General features: G+C 44.7%; 1 protein-coding gene across 2 annotated transcripts in view; it reads left to right on the top strand.

Annotated features, from left to right (window-relative positions):
* LOC134353396 (transmembrane protein 164) overlaps window positions 1-17880 on the top strand; it is a 153505-nt gene that overhangs the window by 57696 nt on the left and 77929 nt on the right. For both annotated transcript variants that reach the window (XM_063061421.1, XM_063061422.1), the window contains one exon: window positions 5230-5296. In XM_063061421.1, the coding sequence (XP_062917491.1) occupies window positions 5230-5296 (67 nt within the window). The remainder of the gene's footprint in view (window positions 1-5229; window positions 5297-17880) is intronic.

The raw sequence follows: 17880 nt of genomic DNA, 5'->3' as shown, positions 1-17880 counted from the left end.
CATACTAAAGTTAAAGTACAAGAAAAATAACCATTCTATACTCCAATCCAACACTTCAGAAGAGCTGATCAGTAGAAATGATAGAAACGTAGCTAATAAACTCGGTTGAGTTATGAGATTTCTGTAGTTATATCTGTAGTTGGGAGAAGGCTATTTCCCTGCTGCCTTGTACCTAGCTGAACAGAATTGCATACGTTTTTGGAGAAGTTGTCATTTTAAAGTTCTAATTATTTTTCTAAAGGTCTGAACTGTAAAAGTGAGCACACAGGGTTGATTGTTAATGTTGTAGGGCATGTTTATTTCTAATGTGACCTTCCATCATTAATGCTTTGCCCATGCATTGACAGCAGAACAACTCTAAATAGAAAATCCATATATAACTAATTCATGCTGCCAACGTTGTCTGAGATGCCTTTGCATGCACTCAGTGGCCATCTTATTAGGTATCTCCTCTACCTAATAAAGTGGACACTGAGTGTATGTTCGTGGCTTTCTGCTGATGTAGCCCATCCACTTCATGGTTCAACGTGTTGTGCATTCAGAGATACTCTTATGCAAGCCACAGTGGCAATGCAACCCACAAAAAAGTTCTGGAGGAACTCAGCAGGCCAGGTATGCAAAAGAATAAACAATTGACGTTTCGGGCCGAGACCCTGCGTCAGGACTGGAGAAAAAAAAGATGAGATGTCAGAGTAAGAAGGTGGGGAGAGGGGAGGAAGAAATACAAGGTAGTAGGTGATAGGTGAAACTGGGAAGGGGAGGGGTGATTAAAGAGCTGGGAAGTCAATTGGTTAATGAGATACAGGCCTGGAGGAGGGGGTTTCTGATAGGAGAGGGCACAAGGCCATGGAAGAAAGGGAAGGGGAAGGAGCACCAGAGGAAGGTGATGGCAAGTAAGGAGAGAAGGTGAGAGATGGGAATGGGGAGTGGTGAAGGAGAGGGAGAGGTCCATTACCAGAAGTTCAAGAAATCATGCCATGTTCATGCCATCAGGCCTCCTGTCCTTTCCTATCAGATTCCCCCTTCTCCAGCCCTTTATCTCTTTCACCAATCAACTTCCCAGCTCTCTACTTCACCCCTCACCTATCGCCTACAACCTTGTATTTTTTTTCCTCCCCTCCACCAGCTTCTTACTCTGACTTCTCATCTTTTTTCTCCAGTCCTCATGAAGGGTCTCAGCCTAAAACATCAGCTGTTTACACTTTTCCGTAGATGCTTTCTGGCCTGATGAGATCAGCATTTTTGTGTGAGTTGCTTGGATTTACAGCATCTGCAGATTTTCTCTTGTTTGTGACAGTTACAATGCGTGGTTATTTGAGTTACTGTTAGCTTGAACCACTCTGACCGTTTATCTCGGACCTTTCTCATTAACAAGGCATTTTCACCCACAGGGCTGTTGCTCACTGGATTTTTTTTTTGTTTTTCACACCATTCTCTGTAAGTTCTAGAGACTGTTGTGCTTAAAAATCCCAGGAGATCAGCAGTTTCTTAGATACTGAAACCACCCTGTCTGGCACCAACAATCATTCCACAGTCAAAATCACTCAAATCACTTCCCTTCCCCACTCTGGTGTTTGGTCTGAACCGCTTGACCATGTCAGCATGCTTTTATGCATTGAGTTGCAGCCATGTGACTGGCTGATTAGATATTTGCATTAATGAGCAGGTGTACTGATTAAAGTGGCCTCTGAATGTATATTTATACCAGCTTTTTAATAGGTGGGGAAATGGATGGAGTTGAGAATGTGCCCCTTGTAATGTCTAAGAGTCTTTGTCCGTCTGACTTTGACCGACAATGCTAAGACAAACTATTTGGCTTTCCTGAATAATGATGTAGTTGTTGTACTTGGGTGCTACTAAATGAAACCCAACTCAAGCTGGAACCCGTGCTGTCATAAAGTCTGTGATGTCGTGATTTCTGCAAGGAAAGCAAATGCAGCAAATTTGGAGGTTGCTATGAAGAAGAATTAGCCTTAATTTTCTGGAGCATTGGACATGCAAAAACCTGTTAACTACAATTAGATTTTTTTTGCTAGTTGCTAAAAGAATGTGCTGATTACATTGCAAAAAGGGGGATTCCTGACATTTGGGTAAATGTGAACAGGGTAAGCACCTTTTAATAAATTAGATTGTGGGGCAATAATATGTAACACCCGCAAGGCTGGAAAGAAAGTGGTATGAATTCAGTTTCAGGTCTCGGCTCAAAACGGCGACTGTTCACTCTCTTCCATAGATGCTACCTGGCCCGCAGAGTTCCTCCAGCATTGAGTGTGTGTGTGTGTGTGTGTGTGTCTGTCTTTGAATTTCCAACAAGTACAAATTTTCTGGTGTCCGTGAATGTCGACCAACCAGAGACCTGGACTGTTGATCTGGTGATGATTTTGAATCCAACCAAGAAATAGTATAGCTGTATGGGTGTGAGTGGGGTGGGAGTGCGGTAACAATTAGGGATAAGAAATAAATGCTGGCTTTACCGATGACATCCTCATCCCATGAGCAAGCTTTTTATGAAATGTGAGCAGCAGCTAATCAAGAGTGTTGCGCGATCAAAGTGGAATTGCAGACTTAAATACATTTTCATTTCTCCATCAAACTGGTCTCTGACTCGAACAGACTTGCTACTGGAGCAGGTTTACTTTAATGTTTGGTTTAGCAGCACCTAGTACAACAACTGCATAATTTAACTGGTAATAATAATTCTGCAAATATTTGGGGAGCAGAGACTTCCTTGTGCAGGCCTTTGGGAGACTGTGCATCTTATTATGTTCTTGCCTAGTCTTTTTAACTCTCAGTCCTGGGTCTAGCATTCAGCTTGACTGAGGGCCTGCCTATAAGTTGCTAAAAAGAAATTTACTTTGAATAGTTTTTGCCAAATTCTGTATGAGTGGTGATTCTCTACCCATAATGCATTTTTCTACCCATAATGCAATGTTCATATGTACAAAGGAAGTAAGTTGATTACAAGTCAAAGGCGGAACTATTGAGAGAAATGAGGAAGAGCGAGCTCAAATACTGTACAAATAAAGGGGATGGAAAATGGTGAAGGAGTGGGAGGCATTACTGGAAGTTTGAGAAATCAATGTTCATGCCATCAGGTTGGAGGATACCCAAACGGAATATAAGGTGTTGTTCCTCCAACTTAAGTGTTGCCTCAGTGGAAGAAGCCATGGATAGACGTATCATAATGGGAAGTGGAATTAAAATGGGTAGCTGAATTACACTTCTGGTGCAGAAGGCAGGTAAAACACCATATTGATGAACTAGTATTGCAGAAATGCGAAGGGATTTCAGAGTCCTTGTACAGGATGCCCTTAAGGTTAACCTCCAGGTTGAGTCGGTGGTGAAGAAGGTGAATGCAATGTTGGCATTCATTTCTAGAGGCACAGAATATAAGAGCAGGGATGTGATGTTGAGGCTCTATAAGGCACTCGTGAGACCATGCTTGGAGTATTGTGTATTGGAATATTCCATAATCAACTCTGCTCTTAAACGCATCTCCCCCATTTCACGTACATCTGCTCTTACTCCATCCTCCCGCCACCCCACTAGGAATAGGGTTCCCCTGGTCCTCACCTACCACCCCACCAGCCTCCGGGTCCAACATATTATTCTCCGTAACTTCCACCACCTCCAACGGGATCCCACCACAAAGCACATCTTTCCCTCCCCCCCTTCTCTCTGCATTCCCCAGGGATCGCTCCCTACACAACTCCCTTGTCCATTCGTCCCCCCCATCCCTCCCCACTGATCTCTCTCCTGGCACTTATCCGTGTAAGTGGAACAAGTGCTACACATGCCCTTACACTTCCTCCCTCACCACCATTCAGGGCCCCAAACAGTCCTTCCAGGTGAGGCAACACTTCACCTGTGAGTCAGCTGGGGCGATATACTGCGTCCGGTGCTCCCGATCTGGCCTTTTATATATTGGCGAGACCCGACGCAGACTGGGAGACCGCTTTGCTGAACACCTACGCTCTGTCCGCCAGAGAAAGCAGGATCTCCCAGTGGCCACACATTTTAGTTCCACATCCCATTCCCATTCTGACATGTCTATCCACGGCCTCCTCTACTGTAAAGATGAAGCCACACTCAGGTTGGAGGAACAACACCTTATATTCCGTCTGGGTAGCCTCCAACCTGATGGCATGAACATCAACTTCTCTAACTTCCGCTAAGTCCCCACCTCCCCCTCGTACCCCATCTGTTACTTATTTTTATACACACATTCTTTCACTCTCCTTTTTCTCCCTCTGTCCCTCTGAATATACCTCTTGCCCATCCTCTGGGTTCTCCCCCCCCCCCCGTCTTTCTTCCCGGACCTCCTGTCTCATGATCCTCTCATATCCCTTTTGCCTATCACCTGTCCAGCTCTTGGCTCCATCCCTCCCTCTCCTGTCTTCTCCTATCATTTTGGATCTCCCCCTCCCCTTCCAACTTTCAAATCCCTTACTCACTCTTCCTTCAGTTAGTCCTGATGAAGGGTCTCGGCCTGAAACGTCGACTGCACCTCTTCCTAGAGATGCTGCCTGGCCTGCTGCGTTCACCAGCAACTTTTATGTGTGTTGCTTGGAGTATTGTGTGTAGTTTTGGGCTCCTTATTTTAGAAAGGATATACTGTCGTCAGAGTAGGTTCAGAGAAGATTCACGAGAATGATTCCAGGAATGAAACGGTTACTGTATGAGGAACGTCTGGCAGGTCTTGGGCTGTATTCCCTGGAGTTCAGGAGAATGAGGGGGGGATCTCATAGAAAAATTCCAAATGTTAAAAGACCTGAACAGATTAGATATGGCAAAGTTACTTCCCATGGTGGGGTTGTCTAGGACAAGAGGGCATGACTTCAGGATTAAAAGACGTCCATTTAGAACTAAGATGCGGAGAAATTAATTTAGTCAGAGGGTGTTAAATCTATGAAAATTTGTTGACACGAGCGACTGTGGAGGCCAAGTCATTGGGTGCATTTAAGGTAGAGATAGATAGGTTCTTGATTAGCCAGGGCAACAAAGGGTATGGGGTCAGGGGAGTGGAAGAATTGGATCAGCTCATGATTGAATGGCGAGGCAGACTTGATGGGCTGAATGGCCTACTTCTGCTCCAATATCTTAAGGTCTAAAACTCAGTAGTGCTAGACTTAATCACACTTTTTCAATTTAGCAGAATAATTACTATAAATTAGGTTGGTACTTGACAAAAAATATAACCATTTGTTTTCTGTTCATCACTCTTGGCAGGTTGCAGATGCACATGTTAAATGGAGCATTACTGGCATTGCTGTTTCCTGTTGTTAATACCAGGCTGGTGAGTACTTTCTTCTACATGTCTGCCGCACTCATAACTATCTGAACCTTCTGGTCTTTGTTCAAGTCACTGATGCTCTTTAGCAATAGGGGTGTGACTGATCATTTAAAGCAAGTAAAATCTCATACCACAGGCATTTTGTAAAGCACAGGTACAGGTTATACATTCAGTGGCCACTTTATTAGATTACAAATATCTAATCAGCCCATCATATGGCAGCAACTCACTGCATAAAAGCACGCAGTCATGGTCAAGATGTTCAGCTGTTCTTCAGATTAAACAGCAGCACGGGGAAGAAAGGTGAACAAAGTGACTTTGACGATGGAGTGATGGTTGGTGCTAGATAAGGCAGTTTGAGTATCTCAGAAACTGCTGATCAAGGATATTCACACACACCAGTCTGTAGAGTTTACAGAGAATGGGGCAAAAAAACAAAAAAATTGTCCAGTGAGAAGCAGTTCTGTGGGTGAAAAGTCCTTGATAGTGGGAGAGGTTGGAGGAGAATGGCATGACTGGTTCAAGCTGACAGTAATTCAAATAACCACATGTTGAAACAGAACATCGCTGAATGTAAGCACATCGAACCTTGAAGTGGATGGGCTACAACAGAAGAAGACCACACTGGGTTCCTCTCTTGAACCTAGTAACGTGCCACTGAGTGCATATAGTCCATACAGTATATGGTACTTGAGGACATCGTCAGTTTTTTTTTTAAACACTGCTCAGGGAGAAGGGTCTGCACTGCGCAGGCGCGTGACGTAGCGCGCCAAGGTTTAAAAAGAGAAATTTTCAACAGTTCTTGTTTCAGTCGAAGCAAGCAGCTGAGAAGGAGTGAAGAAATCGGGTAGAAAAAGTCTTTTTTTTAAACACTGCTCGGGGAGAAGGGTCTGCACTGCGCAGGCGCGTGACGTAGCGTGCCAAGGTTTAAAAAGCAGACCACCATATACAGCGGCCATCGTCGGAGTGGACTGAGTCAGAGTGGGACGGCTTTGGCTCAAACAGGCTTCGGCGAGAACAGGCAGAGGCCAGGGTAGGTTCCGGTAAGTTTTTTGTTCAGATTGCTTAGTGCAGTGAGAATGCCAGGCAGGATGTGGGAAGTCAGAGAGCCCTCCGGTGTCCCTGACAACGACACCTGCAAGAAGTGCATCCAGCTGAAGCTCCTGACAAACCGCGTTAGGGAACTGGAGCAGGAGCTGGATGACCTGCGGATCATTCGGGAGAATGAGGAGATTATAGATCTCCTACAGGGATGTAATTACGCCAAAGGAGCAGAAGACAGGAAATTGGGTTACTGTCAGGCGAGGGAAGAGGAAAGGGCAGGCAGAGCAGGGTTCCCCTGTGGCCATTCACCTCAACAACAAGTATACTGCGTTGGATACTGTTGGGGGGGATGACATACCTGGGACTAGCTGCAGTAGCCGGATCTCTGGCACTGAGTCTGGCTCTGCAGTGCAGAAGGGAGGGGGGAAGAAAGAGGAGAGCAGTAGTGATAGGGAACTCGATAGTTAGAGGTGCAGATAGAAGGTTCTGTGGTCGTGACAGAGAATCCAGGATGGTTTGTTGCCTCCCAGGTGCCAGGGTCAAGGATGTCTCTGATCGATTGCATGACATTCTGAAGTGGGAGGGTGACCAGCCAGATGTCGTGGTGCACATCGGTACCAATGACATAGCAAGGAAGAGTGAAGAAGTCCTAGAGAGTGAGTATAGAGAGCTTGGTAGGAAGTTGAAAAGCAGGACCTCAAGGGTGGTAATCTCAGGATTGCTACCTGTGCTAGGTGCCAGTGAGGGTAGGAATAGGATGCTCTGGAGGATGAACAAGTGGCTGAGGAACTGGTGTAGGGGGCAGGGCTTCAGATTTCAGGATCATTGGGACCTCTTCTGGGGCAGGTGGGACCTGTACAAGAGAGACGGGTTACACTTGAACCACAGGGGGACCAATTTCCTTTCAGGGAGGTTTGTTAGTGCTATTGGGGAGTCTTTAAACTAGATTTGCAGGGGGATGGGAACCAGAGTGCCAGAGCTGACAGTGTGGCTGGGGTGAAAATAAATGATGTTGAAAGTTTAAGCAAATCCGCTGATAGAAAGGTTGTGAGTGGTGGTAAAAATCTACTAAGGTGTATATATTTCAATGCTAGGAGTATTGCGGGGAAGGCGGATGAGATGAGGGCGTGGATTGACGCGTGGAATTATGATGTTGTAGCAATTAGTGAAACTTGGCTACAGGAGGGGCAGGACTGGCAGCTTAATATTCCAGGGTTACGATTTTTCAGATGTGATCAAGGCAGAGGAATGAAAGGTGGGGGAGTAGCATTGCTTGTTAGGGAAAATATTACAGCAGTGCTCAGGCAGGACAGATTAGGGGGCTTGTCTACTGAGTCCTTATGGGTGGAGCTGAGAAACAGGAAAGGTATGGCCACATTAGTGGGATTGTATTACAGACCACCCAATAGTCAACGAGACTTGGAAGAGCAAATCTGCAGAGAGATAGCAGGCAACTGCAGGAAACATAAAGTTGTGGTGGTAGGGGATTTTAATTTTCCATACATTGATTGGGACTCCCATACTGTTAGGGGTCTAGATGGTTTAGAGTTTGTAAAATGTGTTCAGGAAAGTTTTCTAAATCAATATATAGAGGGACCAACTAGAGGGGATGCAATATTAGATCTCCTGTTAGGTAACGAATTAGGGCAAGTGACAGAAGTCTGTGTAGGGGAGCACTTTGGTTCCAGTGATCATAACACCATTAGTTTCAATTTGATCATGGACAAGGATAGATCTGGTCCTAGGGTTGAGGTTCTGAAGTGGAAGAAGGCCAAATTTGAAGAAATGAGAAAGGATCTAAAAAGCGTGGATTGGGACAGGTTGTTCTCTGGCAAAGATGTGATTGGTAGGTGGGAAGCCTTCAAAGGGGAAATTTTGAGAGTGCAGAGTTTGTATGTTCCTGTCAGGATTAAAGGCAAATTGAATAGGAATAAGGAACCTTGGTTCTCAAGGGATATTGCAACTCTGATAAAGAAGAAGAAGGAGTTGTATGAAATGTATAGGAAACAGGGGGTAAATCAGGTGCTTGAGGAGTATAAGAAGTGCAAGAAAATACTTAAGAAAGAAATCAAGAGGGCTAAAAGAAGACATGAGGCAGTCAAAGTGAAGGATAATCCAAAGAGCTTTTACAAGTATATTAAGAGCAAAAGGATTGTAAGGGATAAAATTGGTCCTCTTGCAGATCAGAGTGGTCGGCTTTGTGCGGAATCAAAGGAAATGGGGGAGATCTTAAATAGGTTTTTTGCGTCTGTATTTACTAAGGAAGCTGGCATGAAATCTATGGAATTGAGGGAATCAAGTAGTGAGACCATGGAAACTGTACAGATTGAAAAGGAGGATGTGCTTGCTGTCTTGAGGAAAATTAAAGTGGATAAATCCCCGGGACCTGACAAGGTGTTCCCTCGGACCTTGAAGGAGACTAGTGTTGAAATTGCGGGGGCCCTGGCAGAAGTATTTAAAATGTCGCTGTCTACGGGTGAAGTGTCGGAGGATTGGAGAGTGGCTCATGTTGTTCCGTTGTTTAAAAAAGGATCGAAAAGTAATCCGGGAAATTATAGGCCGGTGAGTTTAACGTCAGTAGTAGGTAAGTTATTGGAGGGAGTACTAAGAGACAGAATCTACAAGCATTTGGATAGACAGGGGCTTATTAGGGAGAGTCAACATGGCTTTGTGCGTGGTAGATCATGTTTGACCAATCTATTGGAGTTTTTCGAGGAGGTTACCAGGAAAGTGGATGAAGGGAAGGCAGTGGATATTGTCTACATGGACTTCAGTAAGGCCTTTGACTAGGTCCCGCATAGGAGGTTAGTTAGGAAAATTCAGTCGCAAGGTGTACATGGAGAGGTGGTAAATTGGATTAGACATTGGCTCGATGGAAGAAGCCAGAGAGTGGTGGTAGAGAATTGCTTCTCTGAGTGGAGGCCTGTGACTAGTGGTGAACCACAGGGATCAGTGCTGGGTCCATTGTTATTTGTCACCTATATCAATGATCTGGATGATAATGTGGTAAATTGGATCAGCAAGTTTGCTGATGATACAAAGATTGGAGGTGTAGTAGACAGTGAGGAAGGTTTTCAGAGCCTGCAGAGGGACTTGGACCATCTGGAAAAATGGGCTGAAAAATGGCAGATGGAGTTTAATACTGACAAGTGTGAGGTATTGCACTTTGGAAGGACAAACCAAAGTCGAACATACAGGGTTAATGGTAAGGCACTGAGGAGTGCAGTGGAACAGAGGGATCTGGGAATACAGATACAAAATTCCCTAAAAGTGTCGTCACAGGTAGATAGGGTCGTAAAGAGAGCTTTTGGTACATTGGCCTTTATTAATCGAAGTATTGAGTATAAGAGCTGGAATGTTATGATGAGGTTGTATAAGGCATTGGTGAGGCCGAATCTGGAGTATTGTGTTCAGTTTTGGTCACCAAATTACAGGAAGGATATAAATAAGGTTGAAAGAGTGCAGAGAAGGTTTACAAGGATGTTGCCGGGACTTGAGAAACTCAATTACAGAGAAAGGTTGAATAGGTTAGGACTTTATTCCCTGGAGCGTAGAAGAATGAGGGGAGATTTGATAGAAGTGTATAAAATTATGATGGGTATAGATAGAGTGAATGCAAGCAGGCTTTTTCCACTGAGGCAAGGGGAGAAAAAAACCAGAGGACATGGGTTAAGGGTGAGGGGGGAAAAGTTTAAAGGGAACATTAGTGGGGGCTTCTTCACACAGAGAGTGGTGGGAGTATGGAATGAGCTGCCAGACGAGGTGGTAAATGCGGGTTCTTTTTTAACATTTAAGAATAAATTGGACAGATACATGGATGGGAGGTGTATGGAGGGATATGGTCCGTTTGCAGGTCAGTGGGACTAGGCAGAAAATGGTTCGGCACAGCCAAGAAGGGCCAAAAGGCCTGTTTCTGTGCTGTAGTTTCTATGGTTCATGTTTTACACTAAAGTAATAGCTATTGAAAATGTTTAGTTAATATTCCCCAGTTGAAAGTCTGGTTAGTCTGGTATTTGTGATTTTTGTTTTGATGGAAATGGAATTTTAGGAAAGACACTGGCATTTCTTGGCCTACCATTCTTTCAGAAATGCCATGAATTCAGCATATTATTAGCAATGGGTTATCATCTTACTGAATAAAATAATTTATAGCCTTGTTGATTTACATTGATTATGAACTCATTTTTTGATATGGGGGCTTGTTCTGCAGTCTTCTGATTTAGAGTTATATGGGATCAAAGGAATCACGATAAATGTAAATCTCAAAGCTTTCAATTCAATTATCAAGTATCATTCAATTGCATGTATTTTGAGTATTAGTCATTGACATGTATTTCAAACAGTGCTCATTTGTGGCTGGGAAGAATCTTCTCCAAAATATTTAAACCACTGACTGTCTGAAGATCCCAATTGTCTTTCAGAGTGCAGTCACTGTCATGTTCTTAACCAGGAATGATGTCATTGTGTTCACAATGAAAGCCTGTGGCTGTTGACTGAGTGACCACAAAGCAGCACATTATGGTGGCGTTGAGTGTTCACTATAAGAGATGTACTGTCACTGTAATGTTGCAGATCCTATTAATACACTTTAGGGACAGAGTTGAAACTACCCTACACAACTGCTAAAACAAGCCTGTGTAATTCTTTTCTCCTCAAACCCAGTACTAACCCCTAACTCGCATCGATCGCAGTTGCTAAGATTTAAGTAAGCACCTGGTGCTGCAGAAATTTGAGGCTTGAAAGAATTCCTTGTGCAAGTACCTAATGCCCTTTGCAACACACACACAAAATGCTGGACTCAGCAGGCCAGGAAAGGATGTGCTGACCTTGGAGAGGGTTCAAAGGAGACCCCATGGGGCAGGTTTTTCCTCACAGAGGGTAGAGGCTGTGTAGAATGAGCTGCCAGAGGAAGTTATGGAAGTGGGCATAATTAGATTCAAAAGACATTCAGATGGGTATGTGAATAGAAAAGGTTTAGGCCAGGGTTTCCCAACTTTGTTAAGCCATAGGCCAATACCATTAAGCAAGGGGACAATGGACCCCAGGTTGGGAACTGCTGGTTTAGAGGGATATGAACCAAACACAGTTAAAAGGGACGAGCTCAGGTAAGTAACTTGCTCTGTTTGGATGAGTTGGCCTCTTTCGTGCTGTATCACTCTATCACAAGGGGCAGATGGTGCTCAGTGTATGAGAAGTCATGGTCATGGAAAAGTAGAGTACAGAAACAGGCCATTCAGCCCACCTCCAATGCACCAGCAGAGCAATGTCAGCCAGTATTTGCAGAATTTATGATTTGGGTTATTAATAAACAATTCCACAGTGACTTATAATATGTTGTATACAAGTGATTGAAGTAAGGAGCTAGGTTTGCACATGCCTTTATAGAGGCATTAGTCACACAGAATCTGGTAATCTGCCTCTCAGGTTTTGCAGGAATTGGCTAGAAGTTCACTGGGATCTGCTTATGCTTTGTTCCCAGGAAGAGAATAAAATCCTAACTGACTTCATTTTGTTAAATTTCTAAGCTGCTAACTTTTCAGACTTGGTATTTAACCCTCTCACTGCTGGTCAGTTTTCTTGCATCAGTTTCTTGATCTGATGGGTTAACCGGCTTGTTCAGTGGCGGCCACGACTTCATCAGTGGCTCTACTTCATGAGGAGTTGGAGGAGGAGGAAAGACTCGAGCAAATCTGTACAGATGTACTGTGAAGAGTGTTCTCACTGGTCGCTTCACTGCCTGATATTGAGGCTCAGATGTACAGGATCAAGAGAAGCTACTCCAGGTTGTGACTCAGCCTGCTCCATCATGGGCACAAGCTATCCCAACATTGCGGACATGTTCAAAAAGCGCTTCTGAAAGAAGGTGGCACCGATCATTAAGGACCCTCACCTTCTGGGCATGCCCTCTTCTTATTGCTCCCAGCAGGGACGAAGAGACACACTCAATATTTAACGAACAGCTTTGCTATCAGATTTCTGAATGGTTCATGAACACTACCTCACTATTCCTCTTTTACACTATTTATTTAGTTTATTTCTTATTTTACTTAAGTCTATCAACCCTACTGACAACAGCTAGCCGGAGTCCTCTGTCCTGGATCAGTCTGTCAAGTTGTCCCCAGATGTAGCCCATCTTAAACCCTTGCTCTCCCAGGGAAAAGGTCTTTGGAGCTTCTGTTGCCATTTCTGTGCTCTGGGTCTTTACAGGATGGGGCTGCTGGCCCCATGACCAACCCTCTTCCTTTCGTAACTGGGTTTGGGACTATCCATGGCGGAATTTTTTCTTATTTTAACTGGGTAGGAATTTTTTTTAATCTTGCATTGTACTGCTACCAAAAAAAAACGAAATGTCAACACATATGTTAGTGATAATAAACATATGCAGATTCTAATTGTGATTTTGATCTGCAAGAGAGAAAGAAGCTTTCATTTGGATTTGACTGTGTACTTGTGGTCAAGAATTGAATCGAGAGCAGGAGGCTAGTTATTTGGCACGGCTGATAAAATTGTCTCTCACCCTTGGTGGAAGTGACTCTTTGTTTTTTCTAGCTTTGGCGTTTACCCCTTGACATTGCAGCTTGTTTGCAGTCGTGTTGCCCTGACACAAAGAGCAGCCAGATAATAAATCATTCACAGTACCGTATCTAAGCTGTGGATTTGTGAAGTGCAGGATGTTTTACTGCAGCTCTCTCTTCCCCCTCGTACCCTCACCCCCACCACCACCACACTTCCCAACACACAGCCACACTATGACACGCCAGTGCTCAGCTGAACCAAGATGTGATGCATTCAACTGTGTCCCCAGCACTGCTCAGTGCTGAGATGTGGTCTTTAGAAAATGAAAGAGAACCGAATATGGCAGACAACATACATCAAAGTTGCTGGTGAATGCAGCAGGCCAAGCAGCATCTATAGGAAGAGGTGACGTCGACCGCACCTCTTCCTATAGATGCTGCTTGGCCTGCTGCGTTCACCAGCAACTTTGATGTATATTGTTTGAATTTCCAGCATCTGCAGAATTCCTGTTGTTTGCGAATATGGCAGAGTTTGATATCTCCCTTCCCATAACACAGAGAAATAGGCAGGTTGATGGCCGCTGCTGAAATGTACTGTGTGACCACTGGTCGCTGGAGCATGAGTGGTGTTTGGAAAACTCTGCTTTTTGAGCCCCCTGTAGAGAGATCAGCAGTTTTGATACTTTGACGCCTGCATTTCCACAGTTTCAGGTTGCTGATGGTTCTGGGTTGTGGAATAAGCCAAACCTATACTAGGCTGCTGATGCGCCATAGTCTCAGTGCTAAAACACTGACCCTCATGGGCAGAGCAATAGATTGGTGTCCAAGTGTTGCTGCAAGCATAGTCATGAACCTATAATTGGAACTGAACATTGTGCAAGTATCAGTACACATCCCCACTTCTGACCTTTGGACGGAAAGAAGGATCGTCGATGAAGCAGCTGAAGTTGGTCTGGTCCAGGATGTTGCTTCGGTGAACTCCTGCAATGGACTGGGGTGATTGACCTTGAACAGTAACAGCCATGTCCCTGTGCTTGTGGTATGACTCCAACTGTTAGTTTTCTCCCCTTTGGTGTATATTGGCTTCTGTTTCATCCAAGTTCCATGATGCCATGGTTGTTCAAATGCTGACTTTTAAGATTAGCTTTATCACATGTACATCGAAACGTACAGTGAAATGTGTTATTTCCATCTACAACCGACATAGCCTGAAGATGTGCTGGGAGCGGCCTGCAAGTGTCACCATGCCTCCTGCAAAAACATAGCATGCCCACAACTTACTCACGTGTCTTTGGAATGTGGGAGGAAGACAGAGCACCCAGAGGAGACCCTCGCAGTCTTGGGGAGAACATACAAGGTCCTTGCGGGAATTGAACCCCTGATCTTCCAGTCACTGGTGTTATAAAGTGTTACGCTGACTACTGTGCTTCTGTGCCGCCTTGATGTTAAGGACAGTCATTCTCTGCTGGAAGTTGGCCCTTGGATCCAGGCTGGGATGAGATCTGTAACTAAGTGGTCCCAGTGCCGGTGAAACCACAAGCTGGGCACTTTAGTCTCGTTTCTTTCACTGGGAAATTTTCTGAGCTGGTTTGGTGAAAGTTGCATGTAAGACTGGAAGGGGAATTATGTGCAGCGGGAATGGAGAAATGTCAGCGAGGTGATTCATACAGTGGGCACAGCTGAATGTTCACAGTGTTGTGCTGTGGTTACACAACTCATCGAGAAATCTGGAAAGCTGAGCGTACAAACCGGAGACACTGCTAAATGATCTCTCAGTAAAAATCCTGCTAACTCCCCAGTACCCTTCAGGGGAGAAATCTGGCCTTTATGTGACGGCAGATATAGAATGCTGGTTACTGCTCTGTTAGGATGGATTTCTACACCGTTCACTTACAGAACATAGAACAGTACAACATAATACAGGCTCTTCAGCCTACAATGTTGTAACTCACCCTACAACCAATTTAACCCTTCCCTCCAACGTAGCGCTCCATTTTTCTATGACCTGCAACATACCATCCGGCTGTCTCTTGCAATCTTCTGTCTGTTCCTCTATCAGCACTGCATTCCTTTTCTCAACAACGCCTCCCCACTTCCCTTCTGAGCCGCAGAACCCAGACTCGGTGCCACAGACCCAGTCACTGCGGTCCCCGCCCCCCCCCCCCCACCCGGTAGGTTGCTTCCCCACCAAAAGTATCCAAGGCAGTATACTTATTACTGAATTGACTTTATTTCTTACATCCTACACATGCGTGAGGAGTAAAAACCTTTACGTTCCGTCTCCGTCTAAGTGTGCAATGTGCAGTCATAGTAATTTATAATAAATAATTTATAATAAATAGAACAGTCAATGTAACATAGAAATACACTCAAATCTGCATGAGATAATCAGTCTTATAGTCTGGTGGAAGAAGCTGTCCCAGAGCCTGTTGGTCCTGGCTTTTATGCTGCAGTACCGTTTCCTGGATGGAATAGATTGTGGTTAGGGTGACTTGGGTCCTGAATGTTTCTACAGGCCCTTTTTTCAGACCTGTCTTTGCAAATGGCCTGGATCATGGGAAGGTCACAACTACAGATGTGCTGGGCTGTCCGAACCACTCTCTGCAGAGTCCTGCAATTAAGGGAGGTACAGTTCCCATACCAGACAGTGATGCAGCCAGTAAGGATGCTCTCAATTGTGCCCCTGTAAAAAGTTCTTGGGATCTGGGGGGCCCATACCAAACTTCCTCAACCATCTGAGGTGAAAGAGGCACTGTTGTGCCTTTTTCATCACACAGCTGGTGTGTACAGACCACGTGAGGTCCTCGGTGATGTGGATCCCAAGGGACTTAAAGCTGTTTACCCTCTCAACCCCAGATCCATTGATGTCAATAGGGGTTAGCTCATCTCCATTCCTCCTGTAATCCACAACCAGCTCCTTTGCTTTTGTGACATTCAGGGAGAGGTTGTTTTCTTGACACCACTGTATCAGGGTGATGACTTCTTCCCTGTGGGCCACCTCGTTATTGTTTGAGATTAGGCCAATCTATGTACTGTCAGCAAATTTAAAGTTAGCAGATTGGAGCTGTGGGTGGCGACACAGTTATGGGTATACAGGGAGTAATGGAGGGGACTTAGGACACAGCCCTGAGGGTCTCCTGTGTTGAGGGTCAGAGGGGCAGAGATGAGGGAGCCCACTCTCACCACCTGCTGGTGACCTGACAGGAAGTCCAGGATCCCGCTGCACCAGGCAGGGTGAAGGCCGAGTTTCTGAGCTTCTTGTCGAGCCTGGATGGAATTATGGTGTTGAATGCTGAGCTGTAGTCAAAGAACATCATTCTCACATAAGCATCCTTCTTCTCCAGATGTATAAGGACGGTGTATGGAGCTGTGGCTATTGCATTGTCTGTCGATCGGTTGTGTCGGTAGACGAACAGTAGGGGGTCCAGTTTGGGTGGTTGCATTCTGCACCCAAACTGAGAGGAATGGCCACAGGGATACTCTCCATTGAATGTCTATTTCAGTAATAGGATAGCAAAAATATTTTTCAGACCTGTAAAGAGTGAAAGAGAGGTGAGAGAGGATATTGGACTGCTGGAAAAATGATGCTGGAGAGGTAGAAATGGGGGACAAATGGCGGACAAACTTAATGTATTTTGTATCAGCCCTCACTGTGAAAGACACGAGTAGTATGCTAGAGATTGGAAAGTGTCGGGGGCAGAAGTGAGTGTAGTTGATATCACTAAGGAGAATGTGCTTCGGAAGCTGAAAGGTCTAAAGGTAGATGTGTCACCTGGACCAGATAGACAATACCCCATGGTTCTGAAAGGGGTAGCTGAAGAGATTGTTGACGCACTAGTAATGATCACTCAGGAATAATTATGTTCTGGAATGGGTGCGGAGGACAAGAAACTGCAAATGTCACTCCACTCTATAAGAAGTGAGGAAGGCTGAAGAAAGGAAAATATAGGCCAGTTAGCTTTACTTCAATGGTTGGGAAGATGTTGGAGTACATTATTTAGGATGATATTTCAGGGTACTTGGGAGTGCATGATAAAATAGGCCGTAGTCATCATGTTTCCTTCAGGGAAAATTGTGCCTGACAAATCTTTTGGAATTCTTTGAGGAACTAACAGACACAATAGACAGAGGAGAGTCAGTGGATGTTGTTTACTTGGATTTTCATAAGACCTTTGCCAAGGTGCCACATATGAGGCTGCTTAACTAGGTTAAGAGCCCATGGTATTACTGGGAAGATACCAGCATAGGTAGAATATTGGCAGACTGGCAAAAGGCAAGAAGTGGGAATAAAGGGGGCCTTTTCTGGTTGGTTGCTGGTGACTAGTGGAGTTCCGCAGGAGTTGGTGTTGGGGACCACCTCTTTTCACATTATACTGTATGTCAGTGATTTGAATGATGGAATTGATGGCTTTGTGGCCAAGATCGGGGACGATACGAAGATAAGCGGAGGGACAGGCAGTGTTGAGGAAGCAGTGTGTCTGCAGAAGGATTTAGACTATTGGGAAAATGGGCAAAGAAGTGGCAGATAGAAGATAGTGTAGGGAAGTGTATGGTCATGCACTTTCATAGAAGGAATAAAGATGTAGACTATTTTCTAAACGGAGAGACAATTGAAAAGTCAGGTGCAAAGGGTCATCATGCAGGATTCGCTGATGGTTAAATTGTAGGTTGAGTTGGTGAGGACTTGAATATAAAAACAACAATGTAATACTGAGGCTTTATAAGGCATTGGTCAGACCATACTTGTGAGCAATTTTGGCCCCCTTATTTAGAAAAAAATGTACAGGCATTGGAGAAGGTCCAAAGGACGGTTTATGAGAATGATTCCAGGAATGAAAGTGTTAACATATGAGGGGCATTTGTGACCCTGAGCCTGTACTCACTGGAGTTTGGAAGAATGAGGGAGGGGAGGATCTCTTTGAAACGTATCAAATATTGAAAGGCCTAGACAGAGTGGATATTTCCTCTAGTGGGGGAGTCTAGCACCGGAGGGCACAGCCTCAGAATAGAGGAATGCCCATTTAGAAC

Source organism: Mobula hypostoma, chromosome 10 (assembly GCF_963921235.1).
Source record: "Mobula hypostoma chromosome 10, sMobHyp1.1, whole genome shotgun sequence".
NCBI classification, from domain to species: Eukaryota; Metazoa; Chordata; class Chondrichthyes; order Myliobatiformes; family Myliobatidae; genus Mobula; species Mobula hypostoma.
The sequence above is the reverse complement of the archived record's forward strand: the minus strand, read 5'-3'. Positions and strand labels throughout refer to the sequence as shown.